The sequence below is a fragment of the Salmo trutta genome, chromosome 19 (genome assembly GCF_901001165.1).
Source record: "Salmo trutta chromosome 19, fSalTru1.1, whole genome shotgun sequence".
In the NCBI taxonomy this organism is placed as follows: Eukaryota; Metazoa; Chordata; class Actinopteri; order Salmoniformes; family Salmonidae; genus Salmo; species Salmo trutta.
The window spans coordinates 13,145,559-13,163,853 of record NC_042975.1 but is presented as its reverse complement, the minus strand read 5'-3'; the positions used below and the strand labels follow the sequence as shown (position 1 = coordinate 13,163,853).

Below are 18,295 nucleotides of genomic sequence, written 5' to 3'. Positions count from 1 at the left end.
CAGGTATACTATTAATCGTCAGGTATACTATTAATCGTCAGGTATGTTATTAATATATATAATATAATAATAATAATATAATAATAGGTATATTATTAACCACATTGTCCGATTTCAAAAAGGCTTTACAGCGAAAGCAAAACATTAGATTATGTCAGGAGAGTACCCTGCCAAAAACAATCAGTACAACAAAAAAAAAATGAAATGTATGCATTCACTACTGTAAGTCGCTCTGGATAAGAGCGTCTGCTAAATGACGTAAATGTAAATGAAAATGTAATCACACAGCCATTTTCAAAGCAAGCATGTCACAAAAAACAAAACCACAGCTAAATGCAGCACTAACCTTTGATGATCTTCATCAGATGACACTCCTAGGACATTATGTTATACAATAATGCATGTTTTGTTCAATCAAGTTCATATTTATATCAAAAACCAGCTTTTTACATTAGCATGTGATGTTCAGAACTAGCATACCCACCGCAAACTTCCGGTGAATTTACTAAATTACTCACGATTAACGTTCACAAAATGCATAACAATTATTTTAAGAATTATAGATATAGACCTCCTTTATGCAATCGCAGTGTCAGATTTTAAAATAGCTTTTCGGCGAAAGCACATTTTGCAATATTCTGAGTAGATAGCTCGGCCATCACAGGCTAGCTAATTTGACACCCACCAAGTTTGGTGCTCACTAAACTCAGAATTACGATTAAGAAATTGGATTACCTTTGCTGTTCTTTGTCAGAATGCACTCCCAGGACTTCTACTTCAACAACAAATGTTGTTTTGGTTCCAAATAATCCATAGTTACATTCAAATACCTCAGTTTTGTTCGTGCATTCAGGTCAGTATCCGAAGGGTGACGCGCGAGAGCATTTCGTGACAAAAAAAATCAAAATATTCCATTACCGTACTTCGAAGCATGTCAAACGCTGTTTAAAAATCAATTTTTATGCTATTTTTCTCGTAAAATAGCGATAATATTCCAACCGGGCGACGTTGTATTCATTCAAAGGCTGAAAGAAACAAATTGAGAATTCTCATGAACGCGCATCTCCAGTGTCACTGTTCCCAGCCTGACCACTCACAAAATCTCCTGCTGTTTTTCGCCCAGAGACAGGAGAGACGTCATTCCACTTTCTGGCGCCTTCTGAGAGCCAATGGAAGCCTTAGAAAATGTCACGTTACAGCAGAGATGCTGTATTTTCGATAGAGATGCCACAGAAGGAGAACAAATTGTCAGACAGGGCACTTCCTGTATGGAATCTTCTCAGGTTTTGGCCTGCCATATGAGTTCTGTTATACTCACAGACACCATTCAAACAGTTATAGAAACTGTAGAGTGTTTTCTATCCAAATCTACTAATTATATGCATATTCTCGTTTCTGGGCAAGAGTAGTAACCAGTTTAAATCGGGTACGTTTTTTATCCGGCCGTGCAAATACTGCCCCCTAGCCCCAAAAGGTTAATAATATACCTAACAATTAATAATATACCTGACGATTAATAATATAAATAGTGATTAATAATACCTAAAGCTCAGAAACCAAACCTATCACTATTAAACTAAGGTGTGGATTAATGATCTACTGCACTCTGACATTTTATCCGAGTCCCTATTACAACAAACCATGCCTCCACCTCTTGACCCCCACCCAGGTAACAAGCTAAGGGATTTGCCTCTGCTACATTCTCAGTGTGGTTTGCCTTGGTCTCAGTAAACACATGACAGTAACTCACCTGAATTCATTGAGGCCATCCACCATGCGGCTATAGGCCAGAGCCCTCTGACTGGAATCAACTGATCGCCGGCTCATTTTCATGGCCTTTTTAATGAGAAAAGAGGCATGTTAGAGGCCTGCCATGTAATTAAAGAGGGAGGGGAAGAGTGGAGAGAAGAGCGGTAGGCTACACTAACGTACAAGAACTGAGACCCATAAATACATACAGCCTTCAGTAAACATGGTGCTGACAGATCTAACAGAAGTCAATGGTTTTTATTTCTCAATATTAGGCCAACATACAGTGCATTCGGAAAGTATTCAGATCCCTTGACTTTTTCCACATTTTGTTGTTACAGCCTTATTCTAAAATTGATTTTTTTAAAAATTCCCCCTCATCGATCTACACACAATACCCGATAATGGGAAAGCAAAAACTGTTTAGACATTTTTGTTCAGTTGAAAAAAATAAAAAGCTGAAATATTACATTTACGTAAGTATCCACACCATTTACTCAGTACTTTGGTTGAAGCACCTGTGGCAGCGATTAGTCTCGAGTCTTCTTGGGTATGACGCTACAAGTTTAGCACACCAGTATTTGTGGAGTTTCTCCCATTCTTCTCTGCAGATCTTCTCAAGCTCCGTCAGCTTGGATGGGGAGATTCGCTGCAGCGATGTTCGATCGGGTTCAAGTCCGGGCTCTGGCTGGGCCACTCAAGGACATTCAGAGACTTGTCCTGAAGTCACTCCTGCGTTGTCTTGGCTGTGTGCTTAGGGTCGTTGTCCTGTTGGAAGATGAACCTTCGCCCCAGTCTGAGGTGCTGAGCGCTCTGGAGCAGGTTTTCATCAAGGTTCTCTCTTTACTTTGCTCGATTCATCTTACCCTCGATCCTGACTAGTCTCCCAGTCCCTGCAGCTGAAAAATATCCCCACAGCATGATGCTGCCACCACCATAGAGATGGTGCCAGGTTTCCTCCAGATGTGACACTTGGCATTCAGGCCAAAGAGTTCAATCTTGGTTTTATCAGACCACAGAATATTGTTTCTCATAGTCTGAGAGTCTTTAGGTGCCTTTTACTGAGGAGTGGCTTCCGCCTGGCCACTCTACCATAAAGGCCTGATTGGTGGAGTACTGCAGAGATGTTTGTCCTTCTGGAAGGTTCTCCCTTCTCCACAGAGGAGCTCTGGAGCTTTTTCAGAGTGACCATCAGGTTCTTGGTCACCTCCCTGACCAAGGCCCTTCTCCCCAGATGGCTCAGTTTGGCCGGGCGGCCAGCTCTAGGAAGAGTCTTGGTGGTTCCAAACTTCTTCCATTTAAGAATGATGGAGGCCACTCTGTTCTTGGGGATCTTCAATGCTTCAGAGGTTTGTTGGTACCCTTCCCCAGATCTGTGCCTCGACACAATCCTGTCTCGGAGCTCTACGGACAATTCCTCCGACCTCATGGCTTGGTTTTTGCTCTGACATGCACTGTCAACTGTGGGACCTTATAAAGACAGGTGTGTGCCTTTCCAAATCATGTCCAATCAACTGAATTTACCACAGGTGGACTCCAATCAAGTTGTAGAAACATCTCAAGGATGATCAATCGAAACAGGATGCACCTGAGCTCAATTTCAAGTCGCATAACAAATGGTGTGAATACTTATGTAAATAAGGTATCTGTTATTTTCAATACATTTACAAACATTTCTAAAAACCAGTTTTCGCTGTGTCATTATGGGTATTGTGTGTAGATTGATGAGATAAACAAGGCTATAACGTAACAAAATGTGGAAAAAGGGAAGGGGTCTAAATACTTTCCGAATGCACTTTAGATTGTATATGTTTAACACCCTGAGCAAGTCTGATTAAATGTAGTATATCTAACATCTGTCAAATACACCAGGGAGACTTCCACACACCGACCACAATATCTATGTGAGGAGCTCCTTACCTGTTCAATGGCACTTTTTAGTTTGTTCATGTGGCTCTCGAAGAGGGGGAAGTGGGAGAAGAAGAAGTCCTGGAACTTGATGTTCTCCTCTTCGTCCTGGGAGAGGAGGAAGATGACACCGATGGCTATCTTCTTCTTCCTGGCCACGCCCAGGCTGGGACCTCCGCTCTCGTCCGACATGTTGAAGCTTTCTTCCACAGACCTGGAGCAAGGGGGAAAGCCATAAACATCAACCTAAATCTATGGGGTTGCACAGAGAGAAGTACTATGGAGAAGTGAACAGGATTCTTAACAGGCATAAAGTCCAAGGACAAAAGAAAAGGTAAATGATGCCTTACAGAGGAGTATGATGGCATAAACTCTCAACCTGGGGCTGGGGGAAAACCATAGACAATAGGTAACAACAACAAGCCATGGATGTCTACGATGGTGTTGATATAGCCAGGACTGAGGTCCTGATCTGTATCACGTCTTTGCAGTGTGATTAGAGTCAACATGTTTTTCTGCATCTAAAAAAAGACACAGGTACACAAAGTCAGAGAGCTCTACAGCTCACCTTTGACTTCTGGGAACTGGTTGTAGGCCAATACATAAATATCATTTGTAACAGCCTACTGGTAATTTACTATTCAAAGAAAATGCCAGCGCCAGTGTAGCTGCTATGTGTAGTTAGAACTCAGGGAGTGAGCCAGTGGGCCCACACACTACCATCACCATACTGTTCACTTATATGTATATAGCAGTATGCCTGCTGGAATTAGAGGAAGTCCTTGCGAGTTCCACTTCACATGGGCCTACGAGAGGCCCTAACGGGGGGACCCCAGAAGGAGTGTGTGTCAGTAAATGTGTTGAGCTGCAGTCTCTCACCATCTTGGGAAGACCCCGTTCTCCAGACTGGTGGTCTGGCTGCGGAGCCAGCGTCTCTGGTAGCTACTGGCCTGGCTGCTGGTGAGGGAGGAGCCCGGGGAGGGGAACGGAGTAATCAACAGACTGCTCAGAGACGCTGTGTAGGGAGGGGGGGTCGGAGGGGGAGGCAGAGATGGAGCGAGTGAGAGGAATGAAAGAGGGGAAGATGGGAGCACAGAGAGAGCCATAGAAGTGTAGAGAGCAAAAAAAGAGGATTTGAGGAATGAGAGGATAGACAACAGAAGGAGAGAACAGAAGAGTCAGTGATTCAGTCAGTGAGGTTACTCACACACAACAGAACAGGGGAAAAACACATACAACACATCCACACTGCATTAGTTCAGCTTCCCACAGCCCACCCTGATTATTAGAGCATGGCTGGGACATTCAATATCACCTCACAGTCACATGATGTTACAAGAAAAGCTGGCCCAATACCAGGTAGGTGGAGGGTGTATGCAGCTCACGTTGCTGTCACGTAGGCATAGATCAAAGAAGGGATGCCAAATGTGTGGGTGATTGACGACTAGGGGGGGCGTACGGGAGTAGGAGGAGTTGAAGGAGTGTGTGTGTCTGTGTGGTAGAGTAGAGGGGACCAAATTAAAACTTAATTTACTAGTAACGGGTTGTGGGAGCTGCTATATTTAAGCATATGCATGTGACGCGGGTGTTCAACAGAAAGTGAGATTCCCCTCATGCCGCTGATGCAAGGGCTGGGGGTCAGTTTCCACTGTACAAGGTTCTCCAGCATCTCTCTCTCCTCCACACCCCTATAGAGGATGGAGGAGGGCTAAACTCTGGCAGCGGGGTCAACGGAAAAGTGTGTCTGTTAACGTCTCCGCTATGCCAACATTACAGAGGAGGATGGAGCATAAGCTGGTGTCACTAAATGGTCTCAAATGGCACCACAATTCCCTACATAGTGCTCTACTTTAGACCAGAGTCCTATGGGCACAGCCCTGGTGTCACTCTCACTCCAGTTTGACCTTGAAGAGAAGGAATGCTATGTGGAGATGACCGATCTGCAGCCATGACCCAGTAGAATATGGATTCATCTAAACCCATTAGTTGCATCCCTCTTGTTTAGAGATGGTTCAGCGAGAGAGAAAACACTGAGGTGAATCTAGTGCCAATACCTACTCACCTAGTTACATCATCTCAGAGACACACAGAAGGCTGAGTCTAGAGAGGCCAACCCTGGATTTATTTAAGAGTCATTACCTGATCTGGCGATGCCGCTGTCTCTCTCGTCGTACAGGTTTCTGCCCGGCATGTCCATGGGGTTACTATGGCCTGCAGGAAAGAGATGGAGGGGAAAGACTGAGAAACCGATCAGGCCGACTCAGCTCAGCAATACTGAGGAGCCCAAGCAGGGAGGGGTGCCAGCATTTATCCCACAACAACTCTCAAAGCATGGGGCCACCTTCACCACCACACAACATTCATTTCACAATGACCAAGCCCACTAATGACATACCAACACAGTACAAGACACTTCCTACAGGCCAAACCACAAGCAGGCTCTGGCCCTCTACTACGGTACTGTGGTGTGTTGTGTCGTTCACTCTAACGCCACTCTGTTGAAGCAGGTGCAGCATCGGAAATACACAACAACATGTACGCTTGTATGTTCTCAGATGTACTTAACATCTCGCTAACACAATAGGTAAAATAACAAAATTAAAGTTCACGTTATAGTTTACCAGCGCAGAAACCGCAAACCCCTCACTTGCATGTGTTGCAAAGGCATCGTTTGGTGTTGTCCTGTTGATGATTTACGGTCAAATCAACACAGGCTTTGCTGCAAAGTGTCTGTGCCCCGCCCACCCTGGCCTGCGACCTAATGAGCATTCCACTATTGCATAACTGAAGAGCTACATGCCGTACCACCAAGCTGTGGCTTACAGAGGGCTGCATGGAGGCTATTTACAGAACATCACCCCTGCCACCATCATTCAGAAGTTATGGGAGGGAGGGAGGGAGGGAGGGAGGGAGGGAGGGAGGGAGGGAGGGAGGGAGGGAGGGAGGGAGGGAAGGAGTGATAGGAAGGAGTGATGGGAAGGAGTGATGGGAAGGAGTGATGGGAAGGAGTGATGGGAAGGAGTGATGGGAAGGAGTGATGGGAAGGAGTGATGGGAAGGAGTGATGGAAGGAGTGATGGGAAGGAGTGATGGGAAGGAGTGATGGGAAGGAGTGATGGGAAGGAGTGATGGGAAGGAGTGATGGAAGGAGTGATGGAAGGAGTGATGGGAAGGAGTGATGGGAAGGAGTGATGGGAAGGAGTGATGGAAGGAGTGATGGGAAGGAGTGATGGGAAGGAGGATGGGAAGGAGGATGGGAAGGAGGATGGGAAGGAGGATGGGAAGGAGTGATGGGAAGGAGGATGGGAAGGAGTGATGGAAGGAGGATGGGAAGGAGGATGGGAAGGAGGATGGGAAGGAGTGATAGGAAGGAGTGATGGGAAGGAGTGATGGAAGGAGTGATGGAAGGAGTGATAGGAAGGAGTGATAGGAAGGAGTGATGGAAGGAGGATGGGAAGGAGTGATGGAAGGAGGATGGGAAGGAGGATGGGAAGGAGGATGGGAAGGAGTGATAGGAAGGAGTGATGGGAAGGAGTGATAGGAAGGAGTGATGGGAAGGAGTGATAGGAAGGAGTGATGGGAAGGAGGATGGGAAGGAGTGATGGAAGGAGGATGGGAAGGAGTGATGGGAAGGAGTGATGGAAGGAGTGATGGAAGGAGTGATGGAAGGAGTGATGGAAGGAGTGATGGGAAGGAGTGATGGAAGGAGTGATGGGAAGGAGTGATGGAAGGAGTGATGGGAAGGAGTGATGGAAGGAGTGATGGAAGGAGGATGGGAAGGAGTGATGGAAGGAGGATGGGAAGGAGTGATGGAAGGAGGATGGGAAGGAGTGATGGAAGGAGTGATGGGAAGGAGTGATGGAAGGAGTGATGGAAGGAGGATGGGAAGGAGTGATGGGAAGGAGTGATGGGAAGGAGTGATGGAAGGAGTGATGGAAGGAGGATGGGAAGGAGTGATGGAAGGAGTGATGGAAGGAGGATGGGAAGGAGTGATGGGAAGGAGGATGGGAAGGAGGATGGGAAGGAGGATGGGAAGGAGTGATGGGAAGGAGTGATGGAAGGAGTGATGGAAGGAGTGATGGAAGGAGGATGGGAAGGAGTGATGGGAAGGAGTGATGGAAGGAGTGATGGAAGGAGTGATGGAAGGAGGATGGGAAGGAGTGATGGGAAGGAGTGATGGGAAGGAGTGATGGAAGGAGGAAGTGATGGAAGGAGGAAGTGAGGACAGTAGGGAGTACAACAACCAGCAGCAAGCACCCTAAAGCAGATATTGAGCATGCCCGTAGTACACTTGCAGACACATCCAATGTATGTACACGCGCATGCAACTGCACACGAGCACACTGCAAACCTGAAAAGAAAGAGGCACTCTTGATGAGGCGCAGAGGGCCCTGCTCAGAGAAGGCCCGCCGCGGGCTGCAGAGCTGAGAGAAACCTGCGCAGCACAAACGGACGGGGAAAAGAGACAAACAAAACAAGACAGGACATGAACCATGGTTAGTAATGAAGCAGGAGGTCATACTCCAACCCAATGGAGAGGGGGGACAACCTGAAACAGTTTGGGATCACGATGGCTACATTTAGACATGCAGCCCAATTCTAATCTTTGGTCTTTTGAGCAATCACAGATCTTTTCACATCAGATATTTTCCAGAGCTGATCTGATTTGTCAAAAGACCAATTAGTGGAAAAAAGATCAGAATTGGGCTGCGTGTCTAAACGCAGCCATTGTGGTCCCAAACTGCTTCAGGTTGTCTTGAAATGGATGTTAAAAAGAGGGAAAAGAACACAAAAAAATGTGCCTGGAGAAAACAGAGAATACACCTGGATTCAACTGAAGTCAATTCACATGTAGCAAACTTCCAAAGACAGTCAGTGTATCACATACAGTATGTACATTGATAAAACGATAAATGAAGATATGATGGACAAACGGAGTTAAACAAAACAGTGCTTCAGTACAACCAAAATAACTGAAAATGCATAGGTGTTGATATGAACAGTATACATCCATTCATGTCCTTTATGTGCGAGACATTGCAGGTGCCAGTCAGTTGTGATGTGGTCCTGTCTGTAGTTGTTGTTGTGGTTACCTATGTTCCCCAAGAGGCCGTTGGTCACAGTGTTCTGATCTGGCCTCAAAGAATTGGGGTCCTGACCCATGAACTCCAGGCTGTCCTGCAGTCTGCCAGGAGCACAAAGACAACAGCGCAAGTTCAAAGGGTATCGGGAGAGATTAAGATCAAGAATAGAAAGGAGAGAGCAGGTTTAGAAAGGAGAGAGCAGGTTTAAAAAGGAGAGAGAGAGCAGGTTTAGAAAGGAGAGAGCAGGTTTAGAAAGGAGAGAGAGAGCAGGTTTAAAAAGGAGAGAGCAGGTTTAAAAAGGAGAGCGCAGGTTTAAAAAGGAGAGCGAGAGCAGGTTTAGAAAGGAGAGAGCAGGTTTAAAAAGGAGAGCGAGAGCAGGTTTAGAAAGGAGAGCGAGAGCAGGTTTAGAAAGGAGAGAGCAGGTTTAAAAAGGAGAGAGAGAGCAGGTTTAGAAAGGAGAGCGAGAGCAGGTTTAAAAAGGAGAGAGAGAGCAGGTTTAGAAAGGAGAGCGAGAGCAGGTTTAGAAAGGAGAGCGAGAGCAGGTTTAGAAAGGAGAGAGCAGGTTTAGAAAGGAGAGAGCAGGTTTAGAAAGGAGAGCGAGAGCAGGTTTAGAAAGGAGAGAGAGAGCAGGTTTAGAAAGGAGAGAGAGAGCAGGTTTAGAAAGGAGAGCGAGAGCAGGTTTAGAAAGGAGAGAGCAGGTTTAAAAAGGAGAGAGAGAGCAGGTTTAGAAAGGAGAGCGAGAGCAGGTTTAGAAAGGAGAGCGAGAGCAGGTTTAGAAAGGAGAGCGAGAGCAGGTTTAGAAAGGAGAGAGCAGGTTTAGAAAGGAGAGAGAGAGCAGGTTTAGAAAGGAGAGAGAGAGCAGGTTTAGAAAGGAGAGCGAGAGCAGGTTTAGAAAGGAGAGCGAGAGCAGGTTAGAAAGGAGAGCGAGAGCAGGTTTAGAAAGGAGAGAGAGAGCAGGTTTAGAAAGGAGAGAGAGAGCAGGTTTAGAAAGGAGAGAGAGAGCAGGTTTAGAAAGGAGAGCGAGAGCAGGTTTAGAAAGGAGAGCGAGAGCAGGTTTAGAAAGGAGAGCGAGAGCAGGTTTAGAAAGGAGAGCGAGAGCAGGTTTAGAAGGAGAGCGAGAGCAGGTTTAGAAAGGAGAGCGAGAGCAGGTTTAGAAAGGAGAGCGAGAGCAGGTTTAGAAAGGAGAGCGAGAGCAGGTTTAGAAAGGAGAGCGAGAGCAGGTTTAGAAAGGAGAGAGAGAGCAGGTTTAGAAAGGAGAGCGAGAGCAGGTTTAGAAAGGAGAGCGAGAGCAGGTTTAGAAAGGAGAGCGAGAGCAGGTTTAGAAAGGAGAGAGAGAGCAGGTTTAGAAAGGAGAGCGAGAGCAGGTTTAAAAAGGAGAGCGAGAGCAGGTTTAGAAAGGAGAGCGAGAGCAGGTTTAGAAAAGAGAGAGACCCCTTGACTTTTTCCAAATTTTGTTACGTTACAGACTGATACTAAAAGGGATAAAATAATTGTTTCCCTCCTCCATCTACACACAATACCCCATTATGACAAAGCGAAAACAGCTGACATTTTTACACATTAAAAATAAAAAACAGAAATACCTTATTTACGTAAGTATTCAGACCTTTGCTGTGAGACTCGAAATTGAGCTCAGGTGCATCCTGTTTCCATTGATCATCCTTGAGATGTTTCTACAACTTGATTGGAGTCCACCTGTGGTAAATTCAATTGATTGGACATGATTTGGAAAGGCACACACCTGTTTATATAAGGTCCCACAGTTGACAGTGCATGTCAGAGCAAAAACCAAGCCATGAGGTCAAAGGAATTGTCCGTAGAGCTCTGAGGCAGGATTGTGTCAAGGCACAGATCTGGGGAAGGTTACCAAAAAATGTCTGTAGCATTCAAGGTCCCCAAGAACACAGTAGCCTTCCATCATTCTTAAACGGAAGACGTTTGGAACCACCAAGTCTCTTCCTAGAGCTGGCCGCCCGGCCAAACTGAGCAATCGGGAGAGAAGGGCCTTGGTCAGGGAGGTGAACAAGAACCCGATGGTCACTCTGACAGGGCTCTAGAGTTCCTCTGTGGAGATGGGAGAACCTTCCACAAGGACAACCATCTCTGCAGCACTCCACCAATCAGGCCGTTATGGTAGAGTAGCCAGTCGGAAACCACTCCTCAGGAAAAGGCACATGACAGCCCGGTTGGAGTTTGCCAAAAGGAACCTAAATGATTTTTAGACGAGAAACATGACTCTTTGGTCTGATTTAACAAAGATTGAACTCTTTGTCCTGAATGTCAAGTGTCACATCTGGAGGAAACCTGGCACCATCCCAAAGGTGAAGCATGGTGGTGGCAGCATCATGCTGTGGGGATGTTTTTCAGCGGCAGGGACTGGGAGACTAGTCAAGATCGAGGGAAAGATGAATGGAAGTACAGAGACCCTTGATGAAAACCTGCTTCAGAGCGCTCAGGACCTCAGACTGGGACGAACGTGTAACTTCCAACAGGACATTGACCATAATCACACAGCCAAGACAACGCAGGAGTGGCTTCGGGACAAGTCTCTGAAAGTCCTTGAGTGGCCCAGCCAGAGCCCGGAATTGAACCCGATCGAACATCTCTGGAGAGACCTGAAAATAGCTGTGCAGCGACGCTCCCCATCTGACCTGACAGAGCTTGAGAGGCTCTGTAGAGAAGAATGGGAGAAACTCCCCAAATACTGGTGTGCCAAGCTTGTAGCATCATACCCAAGAAGACTCGAGGCTGTAATCGCTGCCAAAAGTGCTTCAACAAAGTACTGAGTAAAGGGTCTGAATACTTATGTAAATGTGAATTTCTGTTGTTTAAAAACCTGTTTTTGCTTTATCATTATGGGGTATTGTGCGTAGATTGATAAGGGGGGGAAAAAAACAATTCAATTAATTTTAGAATAATGCTTTAAGGTATCTACATGTGGAAAAAGTCAAGGTGTCTGAATACTTTCTGAATGCACTGTATATAGGAGAAAGAGAAATAGCAGGTTTAGAAAGGAGAAAGCGAGAGAGATCGCATCGTAGAAGGGCTTACGTGTTAAGGCTGCCATAGACACTACTCCCTGTTCGGGCTGTAAACACTTTACTCAGCATCAGCTGAGGGGGTGACCTGTGGACAGACAAGGAGGGGAGAAAAAGCGGGGGGATGAGGAGAGAACAAAGGCACGATGACTTGGTGCTCCTGATGTGTGTTATGTATATGTGTGTACATTTCTCTGATCTCTGCTTCAAAGTGCTGTGTGGGACAGACTGTAGGGTTTCCGTTAGGAAAATGTGACGCTGGACATTTGACCCGCAGCATTATAATTTTACCGGACATTGAAGAAATGTCCCGGGCCCATATGCATTGGGTACATAAACTGATTAGGGCGTCCACCCACGGTGCTCAGGATGACAGAAATCAGATTTAGCTAATTATCTATCAGCTAATAATTATTATTAATTGGTAATTATCTTAACAGAACATTCAATTCGAGGATGCAACAGTATTTTCCTCAGCCAACAAGACGAGTAACAAACAGCTAATTCACTAGCCTATGTCAATCTACTTTCCCCGATAGTAGAAAAGTTGACCTATTCTATTGGTCACCTTGTCGTTCTGTGCGAGAAAGAAAAAGCCTATCCAAACAGACTTTGGGACAGTTGTGGGACGATAGATCCCAGATTCATACAACCAGTAGGACTAGGCTACATCCTAAAAAACATCAGAAAGCAATGAGGCTCATGCAACAGATCAGATCGTTTAACTTACAATTCAGAATGTTTGTTCCATAATGCAATTAGCGGGAAAACACTTGTCAAAAGCACACTGCACATGTGAGCGGTTTCATGAAACAGATGAAAATATCAATTTGAAATTTAGAAAGAGGGGAGAATTAAAGATGCAACAACTAGCATGGGTTGATAATGACTAGATGTGTGCCTTTGGTTACTGGACAATGCATTTAGGGTTTCAATGGCATATGGAAGTCTTTATAAAATAATTGCCTACACGTTTGGTTGGATTTTGGCTAGGCTACTTTTAAGACATAATATGTAGTAAAATGTTCAGGTTTCAAACAATTAAGTACACGTTTTCAAAATGCATACTGCCTCCAGCTCATTGCAAAGTGGTGTATGACTCGCTGAAGCCTGCCTACATTGCTTATGCACTTGAACGGTGAATCGGAAGCACAATTCAATTACCAGTTGAGAAATATAAACAAAAGCTATTTTTAATTGTGACCATTGTTTTTAACATGTGATTGCATTTTATTATTGTTGTGCAATGATTGTGCTTATAAAAAGCACACGTTTCACTCCAGCAGCAACAAACAGCTGTTTGATGAGCTGTAGCAACAGCTCTCGCGCTACATCGCCTGCTATTTCAATCAACCAACAGGCTAAAATGCATTATTTTGCAATGGGATCATTTTTTTCTTCTCCTGGACAATTGGTCAGCGCCAATTTTATTTAAAAAAAATCGGCTTTTCATATTATTTTTGCCCCCAAAAAACGTCTATTAGTGGCTAATGGAAATCCTAACAGACTGCCTAACTGACTTCACTCCCCCTCTTGTTCCCTGGATCTCACCGTATCTGGTGGATCTTGAGTGTGGAGCCCTTGTAGCTCATGGCCACCGAACCAAACATCATCTCCCCCAACATGTTGGCATCAGAGGAACACCGCAACCCCTGAGAGACAGGAGAGGAGGAGAGAGGAAAAGGAGGTGGAGAACAGAGATAGGGTTTGAGGGTCGTTTGATCATGATATAGGGACTGTTCTCACCCATAGAGATGTACTAGAGAGCTCATCTCCTATCAATGGAACTTCCCATTCTGAAAACAGGCTTTGGGTCAAGTGCACCCTCTATCACACAGTATGTTCTCACCTGGAAGCGCAGCCCTTGTTCCCTGGTTTCCCGGGCCTCGGCGGCACAGGAACTGTCCAGAGAGTTGGAGCTGCCCCCTGTAGGCCTCAGCAAGCAGCACTTCCCATTCCTCTTCACCTGGGCCTCGCTACTGCACATCTTCTGCTGTGGGGAAAACCACACAAATAACACACTCACATATGTAGAATAAGGCCCTGGTTCTAGCATAGGAGTTTCTCTAGTTTCAATATTTGGATTGTTGGTACGAGTGTTTTTGACTGGCTACCCATTTACATCGCTGCGGCAAAAGTGACGTTTCTTCTCCACGATGAGTCTGGATTTGCCTCACTCCCCGAGGAGTTCTAGAACGCGAACACATTCTGACCATTCTGATTGGTCCCGGCCTACATGATGGTGTTATCAACTTTGATTGGTTAGAGACGATCCAACCGTTGATTCATTTGTTTTGTATACAACGCTCATCATTTTGACTTCTAGGATGGCAGTTTCAGACTGAATGTACAGTGCATTCGGAAAGTATTTGGACACGCGTGACTTTTCCACATTTTGGTAAGTTAGTCTTATTCTAAAATGGATGACATTTTTATCAAATCTATACACTACCCCATAATGACAAAGAAAAAACAGGTTTTTAGAAAATGTTGCTAACTTATAAAATAATAAATGGAAATATCACGTTGACATAAGTATTCAGACCCTTTACTCAGTACTTTGTTGAAGCACTTTTGGCAGCAATTACAGCATTGAGTCTTCTTGGGTATGACGCTGCAAGCTTGGCACAACTGTATTAAGGGAGTTTCTCCCATTCTTCTCTGCAGAAGCTCTCAAGCTCTGTCAGGTTGGATGGCGAGCATCGCTGCACAGCTATTTTCAGGTCTCTCCAGAGATGTTAGATCAGGTTCAAGTCCTGGCTCTGACTGGGCCACTCAAGGACATTCAGAGACTTGTCCCGAAGTCACTCCAGCATTGTCTTGGCTGTGTGCTTAGGGTTGTTGTCTCGTTGGAAGGTGACCCTTCATCCCAGTCTGAGGTCCTGGGCGCTCTGGAGCAGGTTTTCATCAAGGATCTCTGTACTTTGCTCCGTTCATCTTTCCCTCGATCCTGACTAGTCTCCCAGTCCCTGCCGCTGAAAAACATCCCCACAGCATGATGCTGCCACAACCATGCTTCACAGTCGGGATGGTGCCAGGTTTCCTCAGACCAGATAATCTTGTTTCTCATAGTCTGAGAGTCTTTAGGTGCCTTTTGGCAAACTCCAAGAGGGCTGTCATGTGCCTTTTTACCGAAGATTGGCTTCCGTCTGGCCACTCTACCATAAAAAGGCCTGATTGGTGGAGTGCTGCAGAGATTGTTGTCCTTCTGGAAGGTTCTCCTATCTCCACGGAGGAACTCTAGAATTCTGTCAGAGTGACCATCGGGTTCTTGGTCACCTCCCTGACCAAGTTCCTTCTCCCCTGATTGCTCAGTTTGGCCGGGCGGCCATCTCTAGGAAGAGCCTTGGTGGTTCCAAACTTCTTCCATTTAAGAATGATGGAGGCAACTGTGTTCTTGGGGACCTTCAATGCTGCAAATTTTTAAGTTCCCAAGATCTGTGCTCTGACACAATCCTGTCTCGGAGCTCTACGGACAATTCCTTTGACCTCATGGCTTGGTTTTTGCTCTGACATGCATTGTCAACTGTGGGACCTTATATAGACAGGTGTGTGCCTTTCCAAATTATGTCCAATCAATTGAATTTACCACAGGTGGACTCCAATCAAGTTATAGAAACATCTCAAGGATGATCAATGGAAACAGGATGCACCTGAGCTCAACTTCGAGTCTCATAGCAAAGAATCGGAATACTTATGTAAATAAGGTATTTGTCTTCGGATCTGAATACATTTGCAAAACTTTCTAACAACCTGTTTTCACTTTGTCATTATGGGGTATTGTGTGTAGATTGCTGAGGAAAAAGTTGTATTTCATCTATTTTAGAATAAGACTGTAACGTAACAAAATGTGGGAAAAGTCAAGGGGTCTGAATACTTTCCGAATGCACTGTATGTAGCGAGCAGCGGAATTAAATTCAGGGTGAGTCGCCAGGTAACGAGTGTTTAGTCACGCCTACCACATAAAGAATAACATATAGTCTTTGTCCTAGGATATGAGCTGTTTACTGATCTTTCAACACTAACGTTGCATATCTTTTGCACAGACGGCACTATGTATTTAGGGCACACAGTACTCTTACATACATGCACTAGGAATGCAAGAGTGTAACAGTACAACATTTCCGCTAAAAAATATGAGTATACAGCAACTAAAACGTTGTTCTGTTCATGCTTTATGTTACAGGCCTACATTGCTTCAAAACAGTGTTTTGAGTGCACTAGCTTGGAAGAAACTAAATATGTTAGTGACGTAAAAAAAAAAACATCAAGCCTCTATCTCGTATTTCTAAGCAAACACAACCAACACTCAGTATTTACACAGGCTTTCTCTACCTCTTGAAATGATTGATGTCAGAGCATACAATGTTCTATCCGTTAGTCACAAATCCATACAAATGAAAACCACACTCCAATCTGCTTTCCCCCATGTGACGTGCCAGAGAACGGCACCCTATATTGCACTGGAATGCTTTTGTGGACTGCGTGCCTTTCTTTGCTACGGTAATGGGTCGCATCAAACAAATGTCTGGCCTGCCCCGATAGAGAACACAAAGGCCTGGAACATGTGAATGGCTGTCATAGGACTTCCTCGGGAACTGGTGAGCTGGAACTGCAACCACTACCTCACTACCTCCCTCTACCCCGCTCTCCCTACCAGCCCTACCCCGCTCTCCCTACCTCTCTCTACCCCGCTCTCCCTACCTCTCTCTACCCTGCTCTCCCTACCCGCCCCTACCCCGCTCTCCCTACCTCCCTCTACCTCGCTCTCCCTACCTCCCTCTACCATGCACCCATCCCTAACTCCCTCTTCCACGTTCTCCCTACCACCCTGTAGCCCGCTCTCCCTACCTCCCTCTACCTCGCTCTCCCTACCTCCCTCTACCCCGCTCTCCCTACCTCCCTCTACCCCGCTCTCCCTACCTCCCTCTACCCCGCTCTCCCTACCTCCCTCTACCCCGCTCTCCCTACCTCCCTCTACCCCGCTCTCCCTACCCGCCCCTACCCCGCTCTCCCTACCTCCCTCTACCTTGCTCTCCCTACCTCCCTCTACCCTGCTCTCCCTACCTTCCCTCTACCTCGCTCTCCCTACCTCCCTCTACCCCGCTCTCCCTACCTCCCTCTACCTTGCTCTCCCTACCTCCCCCTACCCCGCTCTCCCTACCCGCCCCTACCCCGCTCTCCCTACCTCCCTCTACCCTGCTCTCCCTACCTTCCCTCTACCTCGCTCTCCCTACCTTCCCTCTACCTCGCTCTCCCTACCTCACTCTACCCCGCTCTCCCTACCTCCCTCTACCCCGCTCTCCCTACCTCGCTCTCCCTACCTCCCTCTACCCCGCTCTCCCTACCTCCCTCTACCCCGCTCTCCCTACCTCCCTCTACCCCGCTCTGCCTACCTCCCTCTACCCCGCTCTCCCTACCTCCCTCTACCCCGCTCTCCCTACCTCCCTCTACCTCGCTCTCCCTACCTCTCTCTACCCCGCTCTCCCTACCTCCCTCTACCCCGCTCTCCCTACCTCCCTATAGCTCTACCCCTCTCCCTACCTCCCTCTAGCTCTACCTCTCTCTCTCTCTCTCTCTCTGCTCTAGCTCACTCCCTCTCCCCCCTCTAGCTCACTCCCTCTAGCTCACTCCCTCTCCCCCCTCTAGCTCCCTCCCTCTCTCTCTAGGCTTGCTCTCCCCTCTCTAGCTCCCTCCCTCTCTAGACTTGCTCTCCCCTCTCTAGCTCCCTCCCTCTAGCTCACTCCCTCTCCCCTCTCTAGCTCCCTCCCTCTCTAGACTTGCTCTCCCCTCTCTAGCTCCCTCCCTCTCTAGGCTTGCTCTCCCCTCTCTAGCTCCCTCCCTCTCTAGACTTGCTCTCCCCTCTCTAGCTCCCTCCCTCTAGCTCACTCCCTCTCCCCTCTCTAGCTCCCTCCCTCTCTAGACTTGCTCTCCCCTCTCTAGCTCCCTCCCTCTAGCTCACTCCCTCTCCCCTCTCTAGCTCCCTCCCTCTAGCTCACTCCCTCTCCCCTCTCTAGCTCCCTCCCTCTCTAGGCTTGCTCTCCCCTCTCTAGCTCCCTCCCTCTCTCTCTAGGCTTGCTCTCCCCTCTCTAGCTCCCTCCCTCTAGCTCACTCCCTCTCCCCTCTCTAGCTCCCTCCCTCTCTCTCTAGGCTTGCTCTCCCCTCTCTAGCTCCCTCCCTCTCTCTATGGAAAAACAATATCATCAGGCAATAAAGTATAATGTGCTAGGGATCAGACTTCACCTTTAACCATGCAGCAGAATGCATTGGTTGGCAATGACATAGTACACACTTGTTGAATAGACAGGCTTGGGTCATTTTGGCCCGTATCCAATAAACAAATTGCATGTACAACAATAAAAACATGTACAACAAGGATTTAGAACAGGGCAAAGAAAATATACACATTCTATTTGGACACATATGGGTGATACAGGTCAAGCGGAAGGGCGTTGTCAACATCACAGTAGATTGCAGCAAGTAACCCGCCGAAGTGTGTGTGAGTGAGTGAGTGAGT

At 46.6% G+C, this 18,295-nt stretch overlaps 1 protein-coding gene across 1 annotated transcript in view; it reads right to left on the bottom strand.

Moving 5' to 3' along the window:
- The window catches only part of fnip1 (folliculin interacting protein 1), a 53,167-nt gene that overhangs the window by 12,014 nt on the left and 22,858 nt on the right, over positions 1-18,295 (bottom strand). The window contains exons 5-13 of the mRNA XM_029701859.1: positions 13,628-13,771; positions 13,330-13,430; positions 11,792-11,866; positions 8,750-8,841; positions 8,008-8,091; positions 5,797-5,868; positions 4,537-4,672; positions 3,670-3,871; positions 1,751-1,836 (exon numbers count right to left, since the gene is read on the bottom strand). Coding sequence (XP_029557719.1) covers positions 1,751-1,836; positions 3,670-3,871; positions 4,537-4,672; positions 5,797-5,868; positions 8,008-8,091; positions 8,750-8,841; positions 11,792-11,866; positions 13,330-13,430; positions 13,628-13,771 — 992 coding nt within the window. The remainder of the gene's footprint in view (positions 1-1,750; positions 1,837-3,669; positions 3,872-4,536; positions 4,673-5,796; positions 5,869-8,007; positions 8,092-8,749; positions 8,842-11,791; positions 11,867-13,329; positions 13,431-13,627; positions 13,772-18,295) is intronic.